Source organism: Theropithecus gelada, chromosome 16 (assembly GCF_003255815.1).
Source record: "Theropithecus gelada isolate Dixy chromosome 16, Tgel_1.0, whole genome shotgun sequence".
NCBI classification, from domain to species: Eukaryota; Metazoa; Chordata; class Mammalia; order Primates; family Cercopithecidae; genus Theropithecus; species Theropithecus gelada.
Window position 1 is genome coordinate 32127851 of NC_037684.1, and position 24326 is coordinate 32152176.

Below are 24326 nucleotides of genomic sequence, written 5' to 3' on the forward strand. Positions count from 1 at the left end.
TGGGCCTACCTTTGTCACAAGGCTGATCATCTGCGGTTTGCACAAAAGACAGATGGAACAGCGTTAGTGGAGGGAAGCGGGGACCCTGCGGCTGAGGGCAGCCATGGCCTGGGTGCCTAAGAAGCCCGCCATCTGGCCTCTCTCCCTTTCCTCCAGTGAACCTGTGATCTGAGCTGTGGTACATTATTAAACCCCAAGACCTGCTCTAATTAGTCTTCTTGTGTGTGTCTCATTAGCAGCCCAGAGAAAGCCAGCTCATCAGTGGCGCAGCAGCCTCAAGGCCACTGCACTCAGTGGCCCTTCTAACCTGACAGCAAGTCTGGAAAAGTGGCCATTGTCACGGGCCCAGGGAGCAGCTTACTCCAGGATCCTGTAGTGGGAATAGGACCCACTCTCTCTTTTCTGGGGTTGGAGTCTGGCCCTGGAAAACGCAGATGCCTGAGGGTGGAGCGGGGTGGAGCAGAGCCGCAGGCCATCTGTGTTCGGGTCCCTGGCACCTGCTCAGGCCACTCACTCGGTTACAAGTCTGCCCTCCAGTACCGGTGAGACCATGCCCTGGAAAAGCTTCCTCTCTACACGGGGCCCTACCCTGGGGCTCTGATCATAGGCCTTCAGAAAATGTGACCCCACCTCTGCTCACTTCACCTTGTGACCCTACATATTCCCAGCTTAGAAAAGATACCTGACTCTACTGACTTCATAGCGTTCCAAGAAGTAGGTGGACGTGTTTTCTAAAGTGTAAAGGGCTACACGGTGTAGAGTTGCCAGATAAAGTGCAGGATACCCACTTAAACTTGAATTTCAAATAAACAAGAAGTAACTTCTCAGTGTAAGTATGTCCCAAATATTGCACAGGACATACTTCTACTATAATAGAAACTAAATAAAAACATACTTATGCTATAAACCAATCTGTCATCTATCTGAAATTCAAGCTTCAACTGGGCATCCTTTATTTGTATTTGCCCAGTCTGGCAGTCTGGCAGCCCTACCAGAGGCACCGGGTCACACACGGCCTTCTCCATTCCCTTCCAACACCACTGCTTCTTCCATTTTCAGGGTCAGAGAGCCCTTGGGAATCTAACGAAAGCTGTAGATCCTCACACGCACATGCATACGCGCGTGAACACACACACACGTCTGCACATCATTTTGGGAAAGTTGTTAATATATCCCCCAGCATCATCTATGGACTCCAAATATACAAGCTCCTCTCCAGTGACTCCAGCCACCTCCTACTTCCCACCCCCTCCTTCCTCTGGAGTCCATGAGCTCAGACAAGACCCCTGATGCCCCCTCCAGCCCACTGCCTGCTTCTTCCCAGCCTGAATCCTTCCTCATCCTAACCCCGGGCCCTCCCCGGAGTGCCATCCCTGACAATCTACTCACAGGGGGGCTTCTTGAGGCTCTGGGGGCTCGGCAGGGTGCCCGCGGCTCTCCGGTAGCTTAGTCGTCTGCAGGGACACAAGGGAATGGGTGGGCCCGTGAGCTGGGCCAGAGAATCATTTGAAAGGAACTTTCTGGAAAACTTGGGAAACCAAGGCCTGGATCCCACAGGTGGGCACACACTGGACACTCTGAGGGCCTCCTGCTTTGCACTAAGTTCCAACGAAGGGAACACTTTCACAGGGCTCACTGGTTCGTCAGGAGGAAGAAACTGAGTCTCTAAGTCCAGAAATAGCTCATCCAGCTCAAGATGGCCACACAGGGATCCAGCCCAGTGTACGATCCTCAGCTGGTCATTACTCCCCTATGGCCAATTTCCAAGGAGAGGCGGCCCCTTCTCTACTCTCCAGCCTCCCCATCTCTGAGGGAGCTGGGAAATAGCAGAATGACTCCCAAGAGAGGCTGAGGACAGAAGTGACCCTAATTTCACACCCTCCCCTCAGTGGAAGGCTCAGCCTGGGCAGACTGTCCAATGTGGCTGTCAGTGGAGAGGTGAGGCTCTCAGAGGTGTCCAGATTCCCACATTGAAATGCAGCCGAAGGGTTCGGTGTGGCAGCTCACACCTGTAATCCCAGTACTTTGGGAAGCCGAGGTGGCAGGATCACTTGAGGTCAGGAGTTCAAGACCAGCCTGGCCAACATGGTGAAAAAATACAAAAAGTAGCTGGGCATGATGGTACACGTCTGTAATCCCAGCTCCTCGGGAGGCTGAGGCAGGAGAATCACTTGAACCCGGGAGGCGGAGGTTGCAGTGACCTGAGATCGCGCCACTGCACTCCAGCCAAGGGGATAGAGTGAAACTATGTCTCAAAAAAAAGAAAAAAAAATGCAGCTGAAGAGCCCTCCCCCACATCCTCTGGTAAGATGTTGCCAAGACCTGTCAGCTCTAAAATGGAGATGGGTCTGGGGTTCCCGAGGGGACAGAGCTTCGTTCTCAGACTTTGGCACCTCAGAATCAGCTGGAACATTTGTTAGAATGTGGGGTTTCTGGGTGGGACCCACGGATTTGCATTTCTAACAAGTTCCCAGGTGATGCTGAAGCCCCCGGCCAGGGGGCCACACCTTGAGGGCCACTGAAATGGGTGAACCCTGAGGTTCTGTCCTTACCACAGTCCACACACCAAAAGATGTGAGGGCTACAACCCACAGAGGAAGTCACAACTGCCACCCTCTGACCCAAGACTGAACTTCTTGGAAGTCTAAAGAAATAATTTGAAATATGAGGAACAGTCTATGTGCAAGGTAAGTATACTGAAGCCTTTTAACAGTGAAGAATTGGGAACAACCTAATAAAAGTGCAGCCACAGGAAAGCAGTGAAATCACTTAGCTAGTTCCTCTGAGAAGCCTTCCCTGCATTCCTGGATGAGGACGCAGCCTCCTAATATGAACTCACAGAGCACCATGTCCTCCTCCCTTGCACCCATCACATTTACATAAACTGTTTGTTTGAAGAGTGTCTGACTTTTCCACTGAACTATAAGCTCCTCCAGGGCAGAAACCCCAGGTTCACAGCAGCCTGCAAGATGCTCAGCACAAGGCCAGCTCAATTCATCCTAAGTACCTGCCGCCTAGGAATGAATGGCACAGCTCCTGATGAGTTAGTATATAGCCACTAAAATCACACCACAAAAACGATGCTATAATATGGAAAATACTCATGCCAAAAATGTTAAAAAGAAAAAAAAAAAAGGCAAGACCCCAAATTCTGTATGCAACACTCACATAAAAAGCATAGTAAGGAAATAAACTGCTGTTTATATAGGGGTGAGACGTGGGGAATTTTCTTTCATAGTCTTCCTCTTCTGTATTTTTTTTTTTTTTTGAGTCAGGGTCTCACCCTGTTACTCAGGCTGGAGTGCAGTGGTGTGGTAACAGCTCACTGCAGCCTTGACCTTCTTGGGCTCAAGCGATGCTCCTACCCCAGCCTCCCAAGGAGCTGGGACTACAGGTGTGTGCCACCATGCCCAGTTAAGTTTTTATTTTTTGTTTAGAGAGAGACAAGGTCTTACCATGTTGCCTAGGCTGGTCTCGAACTCCTGGGCCCAAGGGAACCTTCTGCCTCGGCTTCCCAAAGTGCTGGGATTACAGGCGTGAGCCACCACCATGCCCAGCCTCTCTTCTGTATTTTTATATTTTATTTCTCAGCATTCTCTAAGCATGCATTATAAAATATACATTAACTTAGGCTGGGCCCAGGGGTTCATGCCTGTAATTCCAGCACTTTGGCAGGTCAAGGCAGGTGGATCACTTGAGGCCAGGAGTTTGAGACCAGCCTGGCCAACATGGCAAAACCGTCTCTATTAAAAATACAAAATTAGCCAGGCATGGTGGTGCACGCCTGTAATCTCAGCTACTCAGGAGACTGAGGCAGGAGAATCGCTTGAACCCGGCAGGTGGAGGTTGCAGTGAGCTAAGATTCACCACTGCACTCCAGCCTGGGTGACAGAGTGAGACTCCGTCTCAAAAAAAAAAAAAGTGTGTGTGTGTATATATATTTGTGTATATACATGTATTTTGTGTGTGTGTATATATATATATAGATACACACACACACAATAGATTCCTTTAAATCTCAAATAGCCATCACCACTAGTTATGGGAAAAGACCAAACACAAGTGCAACTGGTACTTACCTTGGGGAAACAACGCTCAGCAGGCCCCTCTGGCTGTGAGGACACAGAGACTTGGGGGCCTGTCATGTACCTGCACCTCTGCCACTTTGGAACCAGCCCTTCACGACACACCCCAGACCCACCTCTCCTGGAACCGCTTGGAGGGGATGAGGCCGGCTCGAAGGTTGGTGTCCCCGACTCGCTTGGCCTGCCACCACGTGGGGTCGTCCTGGCTCACCACTTCCAGGACCTGCCTGCGCTGGAAGGGCAGGCCCGCCTCCTGACAAGGGATGGCCCGGTCCTCGCGAGGGTTGTAGTGGAAGAGGGCGCGCATGAACACCTGCACAAGGAGGGCTCTGGTGAGGCGGCCCTTCCCCACGTGAGCACCGACAGGTCATTGCCACATCAAAGGGCACATGATAACGACCACCCACACTTAGGAGGGCCAAGCGGCCTTTCGAATAGAAAGCTACTTGGAAACACTGCACATACGTTCTTAACTGTTCTTCAACCATTTGGGATACTATAGTCAGGAATTCCATCAAGAATCAGAAAATTAATAGACCCCATGACTGAATATCTCTTTCTCACCTAAATATTTCCTTATTTACTTGACCAGCTGTCCTCATAACAGCCTCTTAGCATACACACAGCAACAACTAATCCTGGGAACAAAAAGTAAAGGCAAGCACAATTTCTAACTCAAGTGTTATTTTTGACACGCCAACTGAGCTGACGGAAGGCAGCAGCCATCTGTTATATAAGTAATCTAGATGTTTGGGTAAGAACACAAATATCAACAAAACTACTGTTACTGACTCCTCACCATCACTTTTCAGTGGGTAATTGACACCCACAGCTCTTACAGCTCAATCCTGCCTCATCTGCCATAGACTCGGCCAAGCCCCAATTCCCCCCTCTACTCTAGAGTCACCCTCTCTGGAGAAGACGGTGTGAGTACACAGCATTTTTCACACTTCCTTGTTCTCTTCTATAATTTGGTGGCATGGATTAATTTTATTTATTTCTATTTTCAGACCATTAGGGCCCAATCACTTCAGTGGCAAACAGAAAAAAAAAAAAAGGAATCAGGGGTCTTCCTCAGACAGATACAAACTGCATTCCTTTATATGCCAACCAGAAAAGATTCCATCGGACAACAGTAAGAACTTTCTGGCATATGTTGTGGGGACAGATACCCTTAACCAGCCACAGATGTTACCAGGGTCCTAAGCACTCAGAAGAGTGTAATCTTAAGTGGCCAGCCCAAATCAAGCATCTGGATCAAGAAGAAATATTCAAGAAGGATGGGCTGGGGGACAGGCTACTCATTTTGTCCTTTAGGAAAACCAAGTTCTCTTCCTCAAAGAGGGTTCCTCAAGTCAGAACCCTCAAAGTTGCATATGGGGACCACATTCGCTTGCCCTAAAAAGAATCACTTTCCACCATGTAACAGGAAATATTATGCCCTGGGATTTAACCAAAGAGCACAAATAAGAACAGCTATATAAAGATTATTTCTTCACTTGCTGCAAAGAACTGTCATTGAAGACATAGTCCATTACAAATCCACATTCTTCGAAGTATCAACTGACATTCCCTCTCTGCCAGATGCTGTAACATCTCTTCTTTCATGCTTTAAGTACTGACAGGCAGGTATGGAAATCAATCTTGAAAAACTGGCATGCTTCCTTCCATTCTCTGCTCAACAGTATGTAATTCATTATGCTATCCTTTTTGCCTTGGCTGCCAGGAAACTCAGATCCAAATGTACTGTGAAATCAAAGTGATGCCCTCCTCTCTATCTCATCAACCACCATCTCACAGTTCAGGTCTTAATAATGTCTCACCTGGGCTTTTACAAGAGCCTTCTACCAGGCCTCCCTGCCTCCAACCTCTACCTCTACCCACTCCACCCTCTCCCTGTGGCTGCCTCAGGGAGCTTTCTAAAACACAAATATAACTATACCACTCCCATCCTTAAAAAAAAAAAACACACACACACACACACACACAAACAAAAACACCTTTAAGAGCTTATTAGAACCTATGGGACTATCTCTTGGGCTGTGGGATGCCTTCCCATATGCCCCAGGGCTGGACCATTCAGTGCAGCCTGCTGACTTCCAGCTGCCAGCACCTGCATCTCTTTGCCTAAGGACTTACTTTCTCTGGCCACTGGAGCCTGCTCTTCTCTAATCCAGCAGGCAGAAGTTGCTAGGAATTAATCCCCCAGGTGCAGCCTGGCAGGAGTTGGTGTACAGATCGCCCAGCTCCCAGGGCCCCTGGGTGGGATGATAGAGGCATGTGTTCCACAGGGGAGGAAGTAGTTCCCTAAGTTCCCAGCAGGACTAAGCTCCAGCTGCCCATAGTGGCAACCTGCTTGATAACACACCCTTGGTCAGATCAGCTGTCTTCTCTTTCCCAGTCCTGTACTGGTGTTTCCTGGGGTCACTTCCCAAATACACCATTTGCATTAAAATCCTTGTCTCAGGGGCAGCTTCTAAGAGGCCCCAAACTAAGCAAGGATTATGCCAAAACCCTTAACAAGGCATTGAGGCCATTCAGAACATAGGCTTAACCCACCTCCCCAGCAAAACCCACCACCATCCTCCCCGCAAAGCCCCACCACATCGCCCTTAACGTGCTCCTCTCCAGAATGCCAGGGAGCCTCTGTATGGGCAGACCCCGCCAAGGTCCCACTCTTCTTTACCTTCTTCAGGCCTCAGTTCCAACACCCCCACTCTGACACCCTCAAGGGTGACTGTAACTCTTTGTACAGAATCTTGACAAAGCACTTATTACAGAGCAAGGAAAGATTTGCTGCCCTTCTGCACCAGGAACCCTTGAAGCTACCAAGAGTCCCTGTCTCCAGCATCTGGCAGAGTGCCTGGCACAGAGGAGGTGACCAAATAAGGCAGGCTCAGCAACAATTAAACAAATGGCAGTTACTTAATTGGTTCAGAATTCAGCACACTTGGTACCTTCTCCTCCTCTTCATGGCCCTGAGTTTCTATTTCAATTAAAATAACCTCGTCTTTTATTATTAGTAAGCCACGTCAAATCCTGTTTAGAAAGAGGCAGGGTACAAACAAATGAATCACTTTGTGACGGAATTAAAGTCCTTCAATGGGCACAGATTACTAGGACCAGATCTATGATCTGTTCCCGAATGACTGTTTCAAGAGGCTGGACTGGATCCAGCCCCCAGCCAGCGAGCTGCATCTCTCAAGCTGAGAGAGGGCACCACAGGCCCATCTCCCCATACCTTGCTCTCCTTTAAGCGATCTTCCTCTTGGGTGGCTGGGATGATTTTTAGAGTGATGGATCCCTGGGACTGGGCCTGAAACGAGAGAGAACAGAAGCTTCTCACCTACCAGGTCTAACCCTCCAAGAGCTCAACTTCTACTTCTCAGGCCTAAAAACTGATGTTCAGAAAGTCAGACTTGCAGCCTCCCAAGGCCCACCCTTCTAGGATGGTGCCCTGGTTGAATGAACTAAAGCAAAACTCAGTAACCAAGTAACTGTACCTTTTTGTATTTTTTTATATTTTTATTATTTTAAAGCCAGTTCAAATTTAGCAGTGGAGGGTTGGTAACTGTATTTTCAAAAGACAAAGGGATGGAAGACTTTCCATGACAACCCAACGTGTTGAATTCCAATCCTCCATCCCTGCTGACCACTAGGGCCCCAGAGGGCTCCCTTCCTTGCTTTCCTCTTGGGTCATCTGAACAACCCATTTCAGCTTCCTTTGCCTCTTTCCTGACTGATTTGGGGCTGGTCTCTGATTAATACTTCCCTCTTTGCTTCCATCTCCCCAATCTCAGGTCATGCCCAGCTTTCCAGGAGCTCCCTTCACCCTCATCTACAGAGACCCTGCAGCCCAATGCCAGGGGCCCAACAAGGAAGAATGCTGTCGGACCAGGACAGCAGGGCCCAACAGACCACCTCCTGGCCTCTCCACTACCCAGACAGCCCACATCCTTGCTCTGCAGCACAAGGAAGCTGGCACCCAAAGCCACAAAAAAAGCAAGCTTGGGCAAAAGGACTGAAAGGCCTGCCTGCAATTTGCATCCTCTACAGAGGAGGCTTTATTTTGTTGGGTTTCTGTTTTGTTTTGTTTTTTGAGATAGAGTTTTGCTCTCATTGCCCAGATTGGAGTGCACTGGCATGATCTCGACTGCCTGCAACCTCTGCCTCCCAGGTTCAAGCTATTCTCCTGCCTCAGCCTCCCAAGCACCTGGGATTACAGGGGCCCACAACCATGCCCAGCTAATTTTTTGTATTTTTAGTAGAGATGGGGTTTCACCATGTTGCCCAGGCTGGTCTCGAACTCCTGACCTCAGGTGATCCACCTGCCTCAGCCTCCCAAAGTGCTGGGATTACAGGTGTGAGCCACTGGGCCCAGCCCAGAGAGGGCTTTAAACAGTGGGCCTCCTCTCTTCCGATCTTATCCTGTTTCTGCCCCCAAAACTATCAGAAGTTAGCAAAGAGTATCAGGTTGGGGGAGGAATCCTGAGGATAAAGGGGACCAAGCTATGATTGGGGCTTTTCACAATTTCAGTTTTGACTTCAGCTCCCCAGAATGGACCACGGAGATTTTCAGCCAAGCATTTAATACCTTGAAATCCCCTTACACTTCTGAAGGGCTTTACCCTTTTCCAGATGTTGGCATCCCAATGATAACCACACATTGGTTGAGAAAGAATCCCTATCCCAACGTTAAAGGAAAGGAAATGGAAACTCAGATGATCTGATGGCTTGTCCAAGGTTGCACAGCTGGAAGCAGGCAGAGCCAGGATTCATACCCAGGACCCAGGACCCAGGAGGGACCTTGTGAAAGGGAGCCAGGGGAAGGAAGGCTGTGCTGAGAAGAGGGTCTAAGAGAGGCAGATGGAAGGGAAGTTCCCCTCCTCCTGCCGCCACCCCATACCCCAAGCACACCGTTAGGGGCACACCATAAGGCCACTTTGCCTGCCACCTCCTCAGGACAACAGCAAGGCTAAGCCAGAATCTGCCTTGGCTCCGCAAAGCGCCCCGCTCTGGGTGTCTGAAGACCCAGCACATCCCTAGCAGGCATGTAGCACGGACCAGAATCTGGCTGATCTCGTCGGGCCGCTTGTGCAGGACTGCAATCCCGTTCACTTCTCGGAGCTCGTCTCCAACGTGGACCAGGCCTAGGAGACACAGGGACTGACCATCAGCACAGGAGGAGAGCCTGAGCACCAATCACTCAGAGCTCCAAGCACCACAGGGGCCTGCCTGAGGAGCCCACTGCAGGGCCAACTCGAGGTTTAAAGTTGATGGGTGGGACTCGGGCGAACTAAGCCCCTGAGTGCTGAGCACTTCACTTGGCATGGAGGGCTCAAATCACCCAGTAAAATCTCCATTTTACAAATTGACACCTGAGACCCAGGAAGATTAAGCAGCTTGCATAAGGCCACACTGCTAAGAAATAATGAAGCCAGTATTCAAACACAGTTATTCTGATGTAGAAAGCCTGTGTTCTTTTTGCTATAACCTCTGCTTCTTTAAAATTATCATTAACTCTTCACCTTCCTAGGTTTACAGATATACTCCTAGAATGGCGTCCTTAAGTCTTAACAAGGAAAGACAAAAGCGCCAGTGAAGACCTCACTAAGACTGTAAACACAATATGAGCCTCTGCCTGAATGACAAATGTCTCGGCATATTAGGGCCCTATTTGCTACTCAAAGTGGACACTGGCCTGGCTGCATCAGCATCACCTGGAGGCAGGTTAAACGTGCAGAATCTTCAGCCTAGCTCAGACCTGCTGAATCAGTCTGCATTTTAACAAGATGCTCAGGGAATTCGTGTACTCGTTAATGTTTGCAAAGTGCTGGTCTAGGATTCTCTGCAACGGTGACCCCCAGACTTTGGGGGTAACATCCCCCTATATCAGGAGGTTTGTCTCCCAGCTTAGTAGCTCTTCCACACACCGGTGATTCTCAACCTTTCTACCCAAATGAATCTGGGGCACAAACACTCTCTTTGTAATAGTGGTTTGACAAGACCTGGGGTGGTGGGGAAGGGTGTCATCCCTGTCCCAGTTAGTAATCCCCCAAGCCCATGCTATATTCTTAACTGTCACAGTCCTTGGACTAAACCAACGCATGAGCTTTTTCTCAATCACCCCAAAGTACTCCATGACTATTTTATATATATATATACGTATATATAAAATATATATACGTATCTACGTATATATAAAATATATATGTATATNTACGTATATATAAAATATATATACGTATCTACGTATATATAAAATATATATGTATATATAATTTTTTCTTTTTTTTTTTGAGACAGTCTCACTGCGTCACCCACGCTAGAGTGTAGTGGTGTAATCACAGCCCACTGCAACCTGAAACTCCTGGGCTCAATCTTCCCACCTGGGCCTCCCGAATAGCTAGGACTACAGGTGTGGGTCACCATGCATGGCCTATATTTTCTTTTTCTCTTTTTTTTTTGAGACGGAGTTTTGCTCTTGTTGCCCAGGCTGGAGTGCAATGGTGTGATCTCGGCTCACCACAACCTCCACCTCCCAGGTTCAAGTGATTCTCCTGCCTCGGCCTTCCCAAGTAGCTGTGATTACAGGCATGCGCCACCAATCCTGGCTAATTCTGTATTTTTAGTAGAGACGGGGTTTCTCCATGTGGGCCAGGCTGGTCTCGAACTCCCCACCTCAGGTGATCTGCCCACTTTGGCCTCTCAAAATGCTGGGATTATAGGTGTCAGCCACAGCGCCCGGTTTTTTTGTTTGTTTTGAGACAGAGTCTCACTCTGTTGCCCAGGCTGGAGTGCAGTGGCATGATCTCGGCTCACTGCAACCTCCACCTCCCAGGTTTGTGTGTTTAGTAGAGATGGGGTTTCGCCATGTTGGCTAGGCTGGTCTCCAACTCCTGACCTCAAGTGATCCGCCCACCTCAGCCGCCTAAAGTGCTGGGATTACAGGTGTGAGCCACCACGCCCAGCTGGCCTATATTTTCTATTAAAATTTCTACTGACTTGGGAAGGAGATGAGAATTCCAGCCACAACCCCAGAAAGCAAAGCACATCCCAAACAGGTGGTCTGATAGGAGAGAAGTAAGCGGAGCTATGAGCAAAAGTGGAGGGCTCTGAAACAATGGCCATGATCAGGGGTGGGCCAGCTTTGCACGCCGCCACTCACCGCTCCTGTCTGCTGCACCTCCTCGCATGATCCTGGCCACCACGACAGCCCCTGAGTGCTCGTCCCGCCGGATGGTGGCACCCTGAACCCGAGACAGAAGAGACAGGTTCTTAAGCAGCAGCTCCAAATCTCAGACCCCTAATCTCTGGACCCAACACAGCCTCCCCAGTCCCTCCCTCTGACAGTCCTGAGGGCAGATCAGTGGGGACCTTCCCAATGCTGAAGACAAAACAAAACCAACATCTTCCATTAGTACAGCCCTGCACTTTACAGTTTACAAGGCACAATAATGCTGCAACATTTTAGATGAGGGACTGGGGCTCAGAGAAGTTAAATATCCTCAAGGTCACCCAGCTGGTAAAGGGGAAAGCTTTTTGTGATGCCAAATCCAGTACATTCTCCATCACATCTCTGTCATATCACAGTTCCTACCACTTGCAAAGACATTTAATAATGAGGATGATACGTGCCAGCTAATTCTCACCCTGCCTCTACCCAATCACAGGGTTACCAGGCCTTCTGCTGCTGCTGAGAGAAACCAATTATGTACCCCAGCCAGAGCTTCAGGACCAGGACTTGGCCCATGAAGCGCAGAGATGACACTTAGGATGAGAAAGGAACTAACGAGCCCTCGATTTCCTGCACCACAGAGGCTGGACTGCAGCAGGACAGCAGAAAGCTTAAGAGCTAAGCTCTAGGGCTGGACAGCCCTGGGTGTGAACACAGTTCCGCCATTTACAAAAAGCATGTGGCCTTAGCAAGGAAATCTCTTATCCTCTTCAAGCCTGTTTCCTGTGAGATGTGGGATAGCATTTAACTCACAGTGTTGTTGCAAGGATTCCATGCAATGCACTTAGTACACAATAAGCACTCAACATATGTTAACCACTTATTAGTGGCTGTAACTGCAAACACATTTGCACAGTTATTGTTAACATCATCCGTGCCATCTAATACATAAAAGTACATAAAATAATTATTGCTAGAGAGGCCATCAACTAAGAACCCCAGGACTTCTAGCCCCACCAGACCTGAGAACTTTCCAGCATTGCTATCTATCATTTATTCAGCACTGAACTGCCAGCACCCAATACAGAGCCTGGATAGGAGGGCTCACAATGTGTCTGCTAAATCAATGGATGGCTGCTCCATTTTACAGGTGAGGAAACAGAGGGAGAGGAGAGATCCTCGTCTGCTTGCAGAAGAGGCTCATAGGAGGTCATTTGGGGAAAGCTGGAAATAGAGAATGACAGCTGTGGGATCTTCTGGAGCCAATCTCAATTCTCTGGGCTTCCACCACTTCCGTGCATCTCATAAACAACACTGTCCCTTTGGTCGGTAAATCAATGCTGAACCAGGACCAAAGTGATAGCAATCAGTCTACTGGGGAGAGGAATGCCCCGTGCTTCCTCAATATTCAGAGCAGGCATTGTCACACATTTTCTGTAAGAGGCCACACGTAAATATTTTAGGCCAGCTACACAGTCTCTGTCACAATGACTCAACTCTGCCATCGCACTATAAAGGCAGTCACAGCCTATCTCTAAGTGAATGGGCCTGGTTGTGCTCCAAAAAAGCTTTATTTTAAAAAATAAGCTGTCGGCTGGGTTTGGCCCTTGGGCTGTAGTTTGTCCATTTCTGGCTTAAAGGATGATCAAGGTCACCCTATACAATTGTGCAGGTTATTTACTGCACAAAGCGGGTTGGCCACAGTTGAGAGGGGCTGTATCCACCCAGAGGAAGGGGTGCCCTGCACACAGAGGCGCCACAGGGACGAGCAGCAGCCCCGGCAAAGCTGCTGTCACTCACTCTGAAGACTTCGGGGAGGGTCTCGTCCCAGTGTTCTGGGTGGGGGTGAGAGGCAGGGGAAGAGTGGGTTAGAGAGAAGCAGGCAGCAGCACCTACCAGGGGTTCCTTGTTCTTCACCAAGCGGACGATCTTCACAGATTCCTCATCAAAATCCTCATCGATATTGTCAGGCAGAGGCGGGAGGACGGGGTCAAAATTCTTCTGGGCAACCGTGTCGTGTACCATGAGCACAGCCTGTCGGGAAAGCAAGAGAAAAGGAGGGCTGGCCCGCCACTCACAGGGTCAGCAGGCCGTGGCTAGGTGGTGGTCTGGAGGGTGGCAGATGCCATGCCAGAGAGACAACTGCCCAGATACTAGTGCTGAGGATCGCTCCCTCAGAAGTCTCCACTCCTCAGCCTCACGAGGAGAGCTCCCTCCACCCCCATCCCAGGAGACAGAGAGGCATGGGTGGGCAGGGGCTCTGCGCGACTACCCTCAGGTGCGGGGTGGACAGCAGCTGGAGCAGCTCCTTCTCATCACTGTGCACGGAGGCGGCCTGCAACTCCTCCATCACCTGCAGAGAATGAGACAGGCGCCACCGATGGCTAGAGGTGCCCCTGCCCCACATCTGCTGGGTCCTTCTTCTTTGGGCCACAGACCCAAGGGCCCACCCAGCTGCAGCCCCCAGGGGCTGAGGGGCAGACCCTCAGCCACCCCAGGACGATGATCCCAGGAACATCACACCAGGGGTCAGGAGCAGCTCGACGGGGCCATCCTCCAAGGAGCCACCATTTTAAGCCCTATGTGCTTTCTGCTTTATGTGGATCTTCTCACTGAACCCTGCAACCAACTCGATGCAGAGGGTCTTGTTACTTTGCCATTTTACAGATGAGAATCCTGAGACTCAGAGATTAAACATCTTGCCCGAAGTCACAGAGCTCATATACAGCACAGCTAGGATTTGAACCTGGGCTTACCTGGCTCTCAGATGCTATTTTATGAATGAGGAAATGGGAGCTCAGAGAGGTTGAGTGGCCTACTTAATATCACAGAGCCAGTGGGACAGGCAGCGCTGAGCCTGGGAACCGGGCAATCTATTGTGCCCCTAATCACATTCCACAGTGGAGAAGGGCCCAGGGCTCTGCATCCACAGGCTGCACCCATCCCTCCCCAGGCCATCTCCTGGGGTTAGGAGAGTTTATTCAGGAGCTGATCTTAGTAATCAACCAGAATGGCTTTTCCCCAACCATACAACACAGATGACTAGGTCCACAAGAAATTAAGAAGCGTTCCTTTAAAAAATGAGAAGCGGCCGGGCGCGGTGGCTCAAGCCTGTAATCCTAGCACTTTGGGAGGCCGAGACGGGCAGATCACAAGGTCAGGAGATCGAGACCATCCTGGCTAGCACGGTGAAACCCCGTCTCTACTAAAAAATACAAAAAACTAGCTGGGCGAGGTGGCGGGCGCCTGTAGTCCCAGCTACTCGGGAGGCTGAGGCAGGAGAATGGTGTAAACCTGGGAGGCGGAGCTTGCAGTGAGCTCAGATCCGGCCACTGCACTCCAGCCTGGGTGACAGAGCAAGACTCCGTCTCAAAAAAAAAAAAAAAAAAAAAAAATGAGAAGCCTGAGCCAGTATGCGGGGACACACTCTAGGTCCCTTGACTTCAGGAAAGCACAGATACAATGTCTAATTGACCTATTCAAATCATCCGTCTTCAGAGCAGTTTGGGAACTGCTCAGCCAATCCAATGCTCTCATTTACAGCAGAGGAAACAGACTTGCTCCAGAACACACAGATAGTGGGCAGCCCCATGTCAGTGTCTCCCAACCCAGTCCAAGGCTCACCGGTTCCTCCCTGCCTTTCGGGGAACCCAGAGAGAGGAAGAGAAAGAGGAGGACAAGGGAAGAAAACACCTCTTCACCTTTGGGCTCCTGATTCCTGGTGTCCCCAGACTAAGCAAACGAGGCAAGATGAAGGAACTCTACAGGGTAGGGAGTGGGGCAGACGCTCTAAGGAGAAACCTGAGGCTTACGTCCTCAGCGAGGGCCACAGCGCTGTGCAGAACTGGGGTTGGACTTTGCCTTTCATAATAGCGAAGCTTCTCATGAATCTGCAAAGACAGAGTATTTCAGATGCACCCTGGACACCACACATCCCACCCATGGCTGTGGGGACAACTGAGGCAGCAGACTGGGCCACTGATGGGGCACCGTAAGAGAAAGTCCTGTGCAGTGGGCAAGTGAAGGCCTTCCTGGGGCAGGGAGATGACTAGAATGACCTCAGACAGCCACAGACAGCTAGAAAGACCTCTAGACACCCTTCCAGGCAGGATGACGTGGGACTTCACCTTCATTAAGTAACTGAGGCTTTTTTCACTGAAAACATCCCTCAGGAAGCCCATCTCCTCCTTGTGGTTGGAGTCAGGTCTCAGCTGGGAGGTCAGCAGGGCCAGGGTTTCATGCAAACCTGGGGAGAGGTGAGAAAAACAAAGGATAGCAAACGCAGTGGGTGCTCCCTGCCCCCAAGGAGCCCGAGTGGGGCCTCAAACAGCACTTCGGTCCTGCCGTGAGGACATTCTCTCTCCAGGTTCTCACTGCCAGGGCCTGGAGGCTGCCAGGCAGGCTCTTGTCTTCAGCCCGGGGGAGGTACTTACCAGAGTCCTCCGACAGCACTGGCATGCTGGTGTTGTCACGTCCTGACCTCTCCCTGCAGATTCTGGGAGAAGGGGGTGGGGGTGGGTATTGAAGCTCCATCAAGCATATGTATTCAACAAACTGACTACACCTCTACTGTGTTCTCTGAGACCAAGCTGTGGACAGAGAAGATGGGAACAAATAACTCTGCTCACTTTTTTCAGAGAGGAAGGAAATAAAGCTAAGATGTGCTGAGTGTTCTCAATGTGCCAAGCATTGTGTGGGGTGATTTCTATGATAAATTTTTTGTCTGCACAAAGTCCTGAGAAAAGACTGCGAATGTTCCCATTTTCTTGATGAAGAAACAGCGGCGTGGAAGGGTTCAGAAAGTTGTGGGTCAAAATCCACATTCAAGCAGGCTCTTCCAGGCTGGCCTTGGAGGTGCCAAGTGACCCTGCCTGACAGTGTCTGCTGTCCTCCGCAGCGCACCCCATCCACTATAACCTTGTAAGAGCCCTGGCTCAAGCCCCCACTGTGACCCACCTTCCACAACTACCTGGCTGGGCCTACAAGCCCCCTCTCCCCGACCCCCCAAGACCCAACCCAAAGGGAGTCTCCAGACTGGAGTGCAGAGAGGAGGGGGAGAAATGGGAGTCGGGCTTCCACTATGCGGGGGGGACCCCTATCTCAGGAGGCCCCCCAAGGTGCTCTGCAGCACGTGGACCTCAAAAAGTCCTCCTTAGGAAGAGGAGAAGGAGAGTCATGATTGATTCATTCCACAAACATGGAGCCAGCCCGCGGCGCCGAGCCCCGGTGCCACTAAGAGGCATAAGAACCGCCCCGGGCCCTCCAGCCCCCGCCTCGCCCCGCCACGCCGGACTCACCCTTGGGCTGCTCCCCGCAAGAGGCCGAGCACCGACTCCCGCTCGCTCTCCGAAGGAACCTGTGGGACGAACAAGGAGCGCGCTGGGCGCAGAAGCGGCGACCCCAGGGGACCTCGGAGGGCGGTCCCGGAGGACGCGGAGCTGCAGGGAGCTGGGGGCGCGCGGCAGGGCGGGCGCGGGAAGAGGGAGGCGGGGGCCGAGGGGCGGGGCTGAGACCCCCGCGGTGGGCTCGGTGGGCCGCGAGGCTGCCGGGGAGCACGAGAGGAGGGTCTCGGCCCGGTCTCCCGCCCCTCCCGCCGCGACGCCCAGCTCCCTCGTCCGTTGCCCGCGCCGCCTTCTACCTCGTCGCGCCGGGATGTGTGCTCCGCGAACGGGAGCCGCGCGGGTGCTCCGAGCCTGGGCCGCCGCTGGCTCCGCCTTCCTGGGCCCCTCCCTGCGGCTGCCGCGCAGGGCGGGGGTGGCGGAGCCTAAGGAGGCGCGGCGCGGGGAGGAGGCGGGGGAGGAGCAGAGGCCGCCCTCCGCGTCTGGCACTGCCGCCCCCCCGGGCCGGGCTCCGCTAGCGGGCGTCGTACCCCCTCCCGCTCTCCCGCTCTCCCGCTCCCTGAGCCCCCTGCCTGTGTCCCCCCCGCCCTGGCACACAGCCAGCCTTCCCTTCCGGCCGCACAACCCACCCTCCTCAAGTGGAGGGGTGGACACCTGCTCAACAGAGAATTCGATTTTGCAAACATTTATTGAGCACCCTCCAGGTGCCAGGCGCTGTGCCAGGGGCCAGGGCTTCAAAGACGACCAAGGCAGAGATTCTGGGTTTGAAGATCTCCCGAGCTGGGGCTGGGGGCCGGTCGGATGCGAGGGCAACTCGCTGTAACAATGCAACGCGCTGGGAAAGATTTATCAGTGCACGCTGCCCTGAGGGCGCGGAGCAGGGGAGGAGAAGTCAGGCTGGAGAGAAGGGGGACTCCATTCTGCCCGGCTGCAGGGGGGTGAGGCTACATAGCAGAGGCCACCAGCATCCAAGGGCTTTACTGGAAAAAGAGCTCTGAAATGGCCATGACAATAACTGACTTCCATTGTGCTGTCTCTACGCCCAGGTACTCCTCAGATCACTTCCCTTCACAGTAGTTCCTGATAGCAAGACCATTATTATTTTGGTTCTGCAATTGAGAAAACTGAGGTTCCAGGTGGAAGAATGTGTATAGGGGAGAGCATAGGAACTGCTGGGCGAGTGAACAGGTGGTTGTGGGTATTAGAAAGTGAGGAGTGGGTGAGTGAGTGGGCCCCCTTCCCTCAATCCCAGCAGCAAAGAACAGCACAGCACATGTCAGGAGAGGTGGACCCAGAGGTCAAGTCTGGAAGTAAATCCTTCCCAGGAACCAGGGAAAATGGGTTGGCAGGCCCCACAGGCTGTAGTGCATGGGGAGGCTGTGAGAGGCAGCAAATGTCATGATGACGTTTCCCCTCATTCCTCAAAAATTATCCTCATTCCTCAAAAAATATCCACACTATTGCCGCTCAAAATGTAACTTGCCTGAGACTCACTAGGGGGTTGTGTAATGCTGGGGTGGTGCCAGATTCTGAATTTCTAACAAGCTCCCAGGTGATGTGATGCTGCTGGTCTGCAGACCACACTTTTTGAGTGGAGAGAGACTGCATGAGACACATTTTTAGCTGCAATGCTTAGTGTTGGAAAGATAACGAGAACCATCTGATATGGGGTCAAATGATTTAGGACAAGAACACCAGGAAGTGATGTTGAAACAAGTAGATATTTATGTGCCTGAAGGGACCCAATCCCTACCTCACACCATATTCAAAACACGATTTAAGAGAGATCACTTGCCTAAATATAAAGCAAATTGATAAAGCTACTAGAAGAAAACAGGAGGGTATCGTTTAAATCTTGGGGTATGCAAAGATTTCCTAGAAAGGATGCAAAAAAGCCAGGCATGGTGGCATGAGCCTGTATCCCATATACTCAGGAGGCTGAGGCAGGAGAATTGCTTGAGCCCAGGAGTTCAAGGCTGCAGTGAACTATGATTGGTCCACTGCACTTCAGCTTGGGTGACAAAGAGACACCATCTCTTAAAAAGGAAAAACTAAAAAAAAAAAGCATGGACCCTGAAAACAATTGATAAACGGACCTCATCAAAATTTAAAACTCCTGCTCATCAAAAAACACTTGGCCTGGCACAGTGGCTCATGTCTGTAATCCCAGCACTTTGGGAGGCTGAGGCGGGTGGATCACCTGAGGTCAGGAAATTGAGACCATCCTGGCTAACACAGTGAAACCCCATCTCTACTAAAAATACAAAAAATTAGCCAGGCGTGGTGGCACACGCCTGTAGTTCCAGCTACTCAGGAGGCTGAGGCAGGAGAATTGCTTGAACCCTGGAGGTTGCAGTGAGCCAAGATCAGGCCACTGCACTCCAGCCTGGGTGGCAGAGTGAGACTCCATCTCAAAAAAAAAAAAAAAAGACTGGGCGCTGTGGCTCACGCCTGTAATCCCAGCACTTTGGGAGGCCCAGGCGGGCAGATCACAAGGTCAGGAGATGGAGACCATTCTGGCTAACATGGTTAAACTCCTTCTCTACTAAAAATACAAAAAATTAGCTGGGCATGGTGGCAGATGTTGCAGGTAGTGGAGATCACACCACTGCACTCCAGCCTGGGCGACAGGGTGAGACTCCGTCTCAAAAAAAAAAAAAAAAAAAAAACTATTAAGAAAATAGGACCAGGGACCAGGTGCAGCAGCCCACACCTGTAATCCCTTCAAGCACTTTAAGAGTTCAAGGCGGGTAAATGGCTTGAGCCCAGGAGTTCCAGACTAGCATGGGCAACACGGCAAAACCCAGCCGGTATCTACTAAAATTACAAAAACTAACAAGGTGTGTTGGCTTGTGCCAGAGTCCCAGCTGCTCAGGAGACTGAGGCAGGAGGATCACTTGAGCCTGGGAAGCAGAGGTTATAGTGAGCCATGATTGTGCCAGTGCACTCCAGGCTGGGAGGCAGAGTAAGACCCTGTCTCAAAAAGAAAAGAAAAGAAAAGAGAAAAGAAAGAAGGAAAGGGAAGGGAGGGGAGGGAAGAGGAGGGGAAGCAAGGGAAGTAAGCCACAGACTGGGAGACTAGGAAGAAATATATCTGACAAAGAAATTGTATCCAGAATAAAGAATTCCTGTAACTCAATAAAAAGACAAACAACTCAATCAAAATAACAGGCAAAAGAGATGAACACTCACTTCATAAAAGAAGATATACAAATAACCAATAAGCATATGAGAAAGCACTCATCCAACATCATCTGTCATCAAGGAAATGCAAATTAAAACCTGTCATAGTCAGTTTCTGCTGCTATAACAAAATACCACAGTAATTTATAAGTAATACAAATGTATTGCTTACAGTTCTAGAGGCAGGAAAGTCCAAGATCAAGGGGCCAGCCTGTTTAGTGTCTGGTGAGGGCCTGTTCCTCTCTGATGATGGCATTGGATAAGTATCCTCACATGGTGGAAGAGAAAGACGGGCATAAAGGGATGAACACTGTCCTCATGTGGCATAAGGGGCCAAAGGGGTTAGGGTGCTCCCTTCAAGTTCTCTTGTAAGGGCATTAATCCCATTCAAGTGTCCATCAACAAGTAAATGGATAAATATCCATTCACTTGTGGTATATCCATACAATGGTATATTTACTCACCAATAAAAAGAAACAAACTACAATTCAAAGACTATCCCTACCATGCAACAACATGGATAAACATCAAAATAGATTGGGCCAGGCACAGTGGCTCACACCTGTAATCCCAGCACTTTGGGAGACCGAGTCAGGCGGATCACTTGAGGTCAGAAGTTCAAGACGAGCCTGGCCTGGCCAACATGGTGAAATCCCATTTCTAGTAAAAAAAAAAAAAAAAAAAAAAAAAAAAAATTAGCCAGGTGTGGTGGTAGGCACCTTTAATTCCAGCTACTCGGGAAGCTGAGACACAAGAATCACTTGAACCTGGGAGGCAGAGGTTGCAATGAGCCAAGATCACACCACTGCACTCCAGCCTGGGCGACAGAACAAGACTCCATCTCAAAAATTAGATAGATAGATAGATAGATAGATAGATAGATAGATAGATAGATAGATAGATAGATAGATAGATAGATAGATAGATAGATGATAGATAGACTGAATGCAAGAAGGCAAACACAAAAGAAGTACATACTGTATGATTACTGGTGTGTTGTCATCTTGGTGCCATGACTGAGGTCAGAGGCCTTCATTAGGTCAGAAACCCACTTTATTATTTTTAAAAATTACCAAAGCTACCTCAAAAGAAAGATAAAATATTAATAGATCAATGTTACTAGAGTAGAGCTGTCAAGTGCTCCCTCAAAAATCACTAGGTCCTGCTAGTTCTGCAGGATAACTTCACCAAACATTTAAGGAAGAAACACATTTTAATTCTTCTAGAAGGTAGAAATAGAGGGAAATCTTCAAAATTCTTTTTGTAATAGCATTGATACTAAAACCTGTCAAAAAAGGCCAAAAAAAAAAAAAACTTGCAAATGAGTCACATTTATAAATATTGGTGCAAAAATCCCAAAAACTGTGTCAGCTAACAAATTCACCAGAGCATAAAAAGAATAACACCCCATGAGGAAGTAGAGTGTATTCTAAAAATGATTTAATATTTGGAAATTAAATTTTTTAATATTTGGAAAGCTCTCACTCCATGTAAGACAATCTATCAATAGGATAAAAAGTTAGACAGGGCATAATGACTCACGCCCATACTCCTAACTCTTTGGGAGGCCGAGGCAGGCGGATCACTTGAGGTCAGGAGTTTGAGACCAGCCTGGCCAACATGTTGAAACCCCATCTGTACTAAAAATGCAAAAATTAGCTGGGCATGGTGGCACATGCCACCACAGTTACTTGGGAGGCTGAGGCAAAAGAACTGCTTGAACCCGGGAGGTGGAGGTTGCAGTGAGTAGAGATCATGCCACTGCACTCCAGTCTGGGTGACGGAGCAAGACTCTGTCTCAAAAAAAATAATTAAAACAAAAAAGTTGTTCTTATTAAAAGTAAATGGTCTAGGCCAGGTGCAGTGACTCACACGTGTAGGTGAGGCCAAGGCGGGAGGATCACCTGAGATCAGGAGTTCCAGCCTGGGCAATATCATGAGACCTCATCTCTAAAAAAATAATAATAATAAACAAAACTAGCCAGGTGTGGTGGCACTCATCTGTGGTTCCAGCCACTCAGGAGGCTGAGGTGGGAAGATTGCTTGAGCCCTGAGATGGAGGCTGCAATAAGCCATGATCATGCCACTGCACTCCAGCCTGGGCATCAGAGTGAGGCCTCATCTCTGAAAAACAAGAACAAAACAAAAGAAAAAGTAAATGATCTAAATCCTCCAATTAAAAGGCAAGGATTGTCAGACTACATTAAAAAGCAAGACTTAATGTGCTTTCTAGAATAAACTCACTTGAAAAATAAAGACACAGATATCCTAAAAGAAAATGAATTTTAAAAAGATTTACCATGGAAACACTAATTAATAAGCTGGAATGACTACATTAATATAAGGCAAAGTGAGCCAGGCACAGTGGCTAATGCCTGTAATTTCAGCACTTTCGGAGGCCGAGGCAGGCGGATCAGAAGGTCAGGAGTTTGAGACCAGCCTGACCAATGTGGCGAAACCTCGCCTTTACTAAAGATACAAAAATTAGCTGGGCATGGTGGCGTGCGCCTGTACTCCCAGCTACTTGGGAGGCTGAGGCAGGAGAATCGCTTGAACCTGGGAGGCGGAGGTTGCAGTGAGCCAAGGTTGCGCCATTGCAGTCCAGCCTGGGCGACAGAGCAAGACTCCATCCCCCCCCCCCAAAAAAAAAAGAAAAGAAAAAGGAAAAAATATATATATATATGGCAAAGTAGACCTCAAAACAAGGAATATTACCAGGGATAAAGGGGGATATTTCATGATGATAAGCAATCAGTTGATCAAGAGGACGTATCTTGTGTGTATGAATCCTATGAATCCCTGTGTATGAATCTAATAATCAAGCCTCAAAGTGCCTACCAATATGAATCATTTAATAACACTCTGAATGTCGGCCAATATCAGCAGATGAGAAAAAGAAACAACAGACATAGATATTAGAAAAAGGTGATAAAAAGGTATACCTTGAAACCCAAAGAAATTGACTGAAAAGCTAGTAGAAATGATGACAAAAATTTAAGATGGCAGAGTATACAATTGATATTAAAAATTTATGACTTTCCGGCCGGGGGCGATGGCTCACGCCTGTAATCCCAACACTTTGGGAGGCTGAGGTGGGTGGATCAAGAGGTCAGGAGATCGAGACCATCCTGGCCAACATAGTGAAACTCCATCTCTACTAAAAATGCAAAAATTAGCTGGCTTGGTGGCACGTGCCTGTAATCCCAGCTACTCAGAAGGCTGAGGCAGGAGAATAGCTTGAACCAGGGAGTCAGAAGTTGCAGTGAGCCGAGATTACACCACTGCACTCCACCCTGGTGACAGAGCAAGACTCTGTAAAAAAAAAAAAAAAAAAAAAATTATGACTTTCCTATGAATAAAAATAATTATAAAGTATAATGAAAGAAAAAATCCAAACTAAAATATCAAGAGTAAGATTAAATTCCAAGTTATAAACTTAATAGGAAAAATGAAAGACCTATTGATATTTGAGGGAAAAAACTGGAAAATTCTAGTGAAGGACATAAAAGACAAAATATACCTCAAATGGCTAGGGAAAGAACAGTTCAATAGTGCAATTATATTAATTCATTCTGAAATAATCTTTATACCCAATCCAATTCCAATTAAAATATAAGAATGATTTTTCGAAGGGAGTTTATTAAATGCTACCACAATTCATCAGGAAAAATAAACATTGGTGAATAATAGGAAAGTTCCGGGAAAAAAAAGAGTTATGGGACCAGGGGAGGTGGGATGTAAAAATATGAAAACAATTTTTAAAGTTTAGTACTGACTCTGTAGTCCCAGGACTCTGGGAGGCGAAGCAGGTAGATCACTTGAGCCCAGGAGTTCAAGACCAGCCTGGGCAACATGGCAAAACTCCATCTCTACAAAAAATGCAAAAATTAACTGGGTGTAGTGGTGCTCACCTGTAGTCCCAGATGCTCAGGAGGCTGAAGCAGAATTGCTTGAACCCGGGAGGTTGAGGCTGCAGTGAGCCATGATCGCGTCACTGCACTTAAGCCTGGGTGACACAGCAAGACCCTGTCTCAAAAAAAAAAAAAAATTAATTAATAAAGTTTAGTACTAAAGAGGCAATCAACAGCTAGACAAATAGAACAGAACTGAAAGAACAGAAATAGTCCTCATGTATATTGTCTTTTAATATTTGAGAAAGGTGACATTTAAGTGGAAGGAGAGGAATTTTTCTCTTTTTTTTTAATGTGGGGACAGGCCAGGGAAGTGGCTCACACCTGTAATCATAGCACTTTGGGAGGCTGAGGCGGGAGGATCTCTTGAGCTCAGGAATTCAAGACTAGCTTGGGCAACATAGCAAGACCTAGTCTCTACTAAAAATTAAAAAATTTTAAAAAGATTGATGCATGTGCAAGTAGACTCAGCTGCTCAGGAGGCTGAGGTGGGAGGATCGCTTGAGCCCAGGAGCTAAGAGGCTGCAGTGAGCCGTGATCATGCCACTGCACTCCAGCCTGGGCATTAGAGCAAGACCCTGTCTCAAAATAAAATAAAGTATGGCGACAATTACAACTAGCTACTCTTTAT

General features: G+C 48.9%; 1 protein-coding gene across 3 annotated transcripts in view; it reads right to left on the bottom strand.

The window, feature by feature from the left end:
- The window catches only part of MPP3 (membrane palmitoylated protein 3), a 32586-nt gene extending 15592 nt beyond the window's left edge, over positions 1–16994 (bottom strand). The window contains exons 1-13 of one of the 3 annotated variants that reach the window (XM_025362060.1): positions 16901–16994; positions 16560–16618; positions 15696–15851; positions 15390–15508; positions 15075–15152; positions 13535–13615; positions 13159–13296; positions 11254–11335; positions 9150–9235; positions 7327–7401; positions 4202–4398; positions 1390–1454; positions 10–30 (exon numbers count right to left, since the gene is read on the bottom strand). In XM_025362060.1, coding sequence (XP_025217845.1) covers positions 10–30; positions 1390–1454; positions 4202–4398; positions 7327–7401; positions 9150–9235; positions 11254–11335; positions 13159–13296; positions 13535–13615; positions 15075–15152; positions 15390–15508; positions 15696–15795 — 1042 coding nt within the window. In that variant the 5' untranslated portion in view covers positions 15796–15851; positions 16560–16618; positions 16901–16994. Of the gene's footprint in view, positions 1–9; positions 31–1389; positions 1455–4201; positions 4399–7326; positions 7402–9149; positions 9236–11253; positions 11336–13158; positions 13297–13534; positions 13647–15063; positions 15153–15389; positions 15509–15695; positions 15852–16559; positions 16619–16900 lie in introns of those variants that run through there. The other 2 variants (XM_025362063.1, XM_025362061.1) reach the window with 2 other exon arrangements.
- Positions 16995–24326: the final 7332 nt, after the last annotated feature.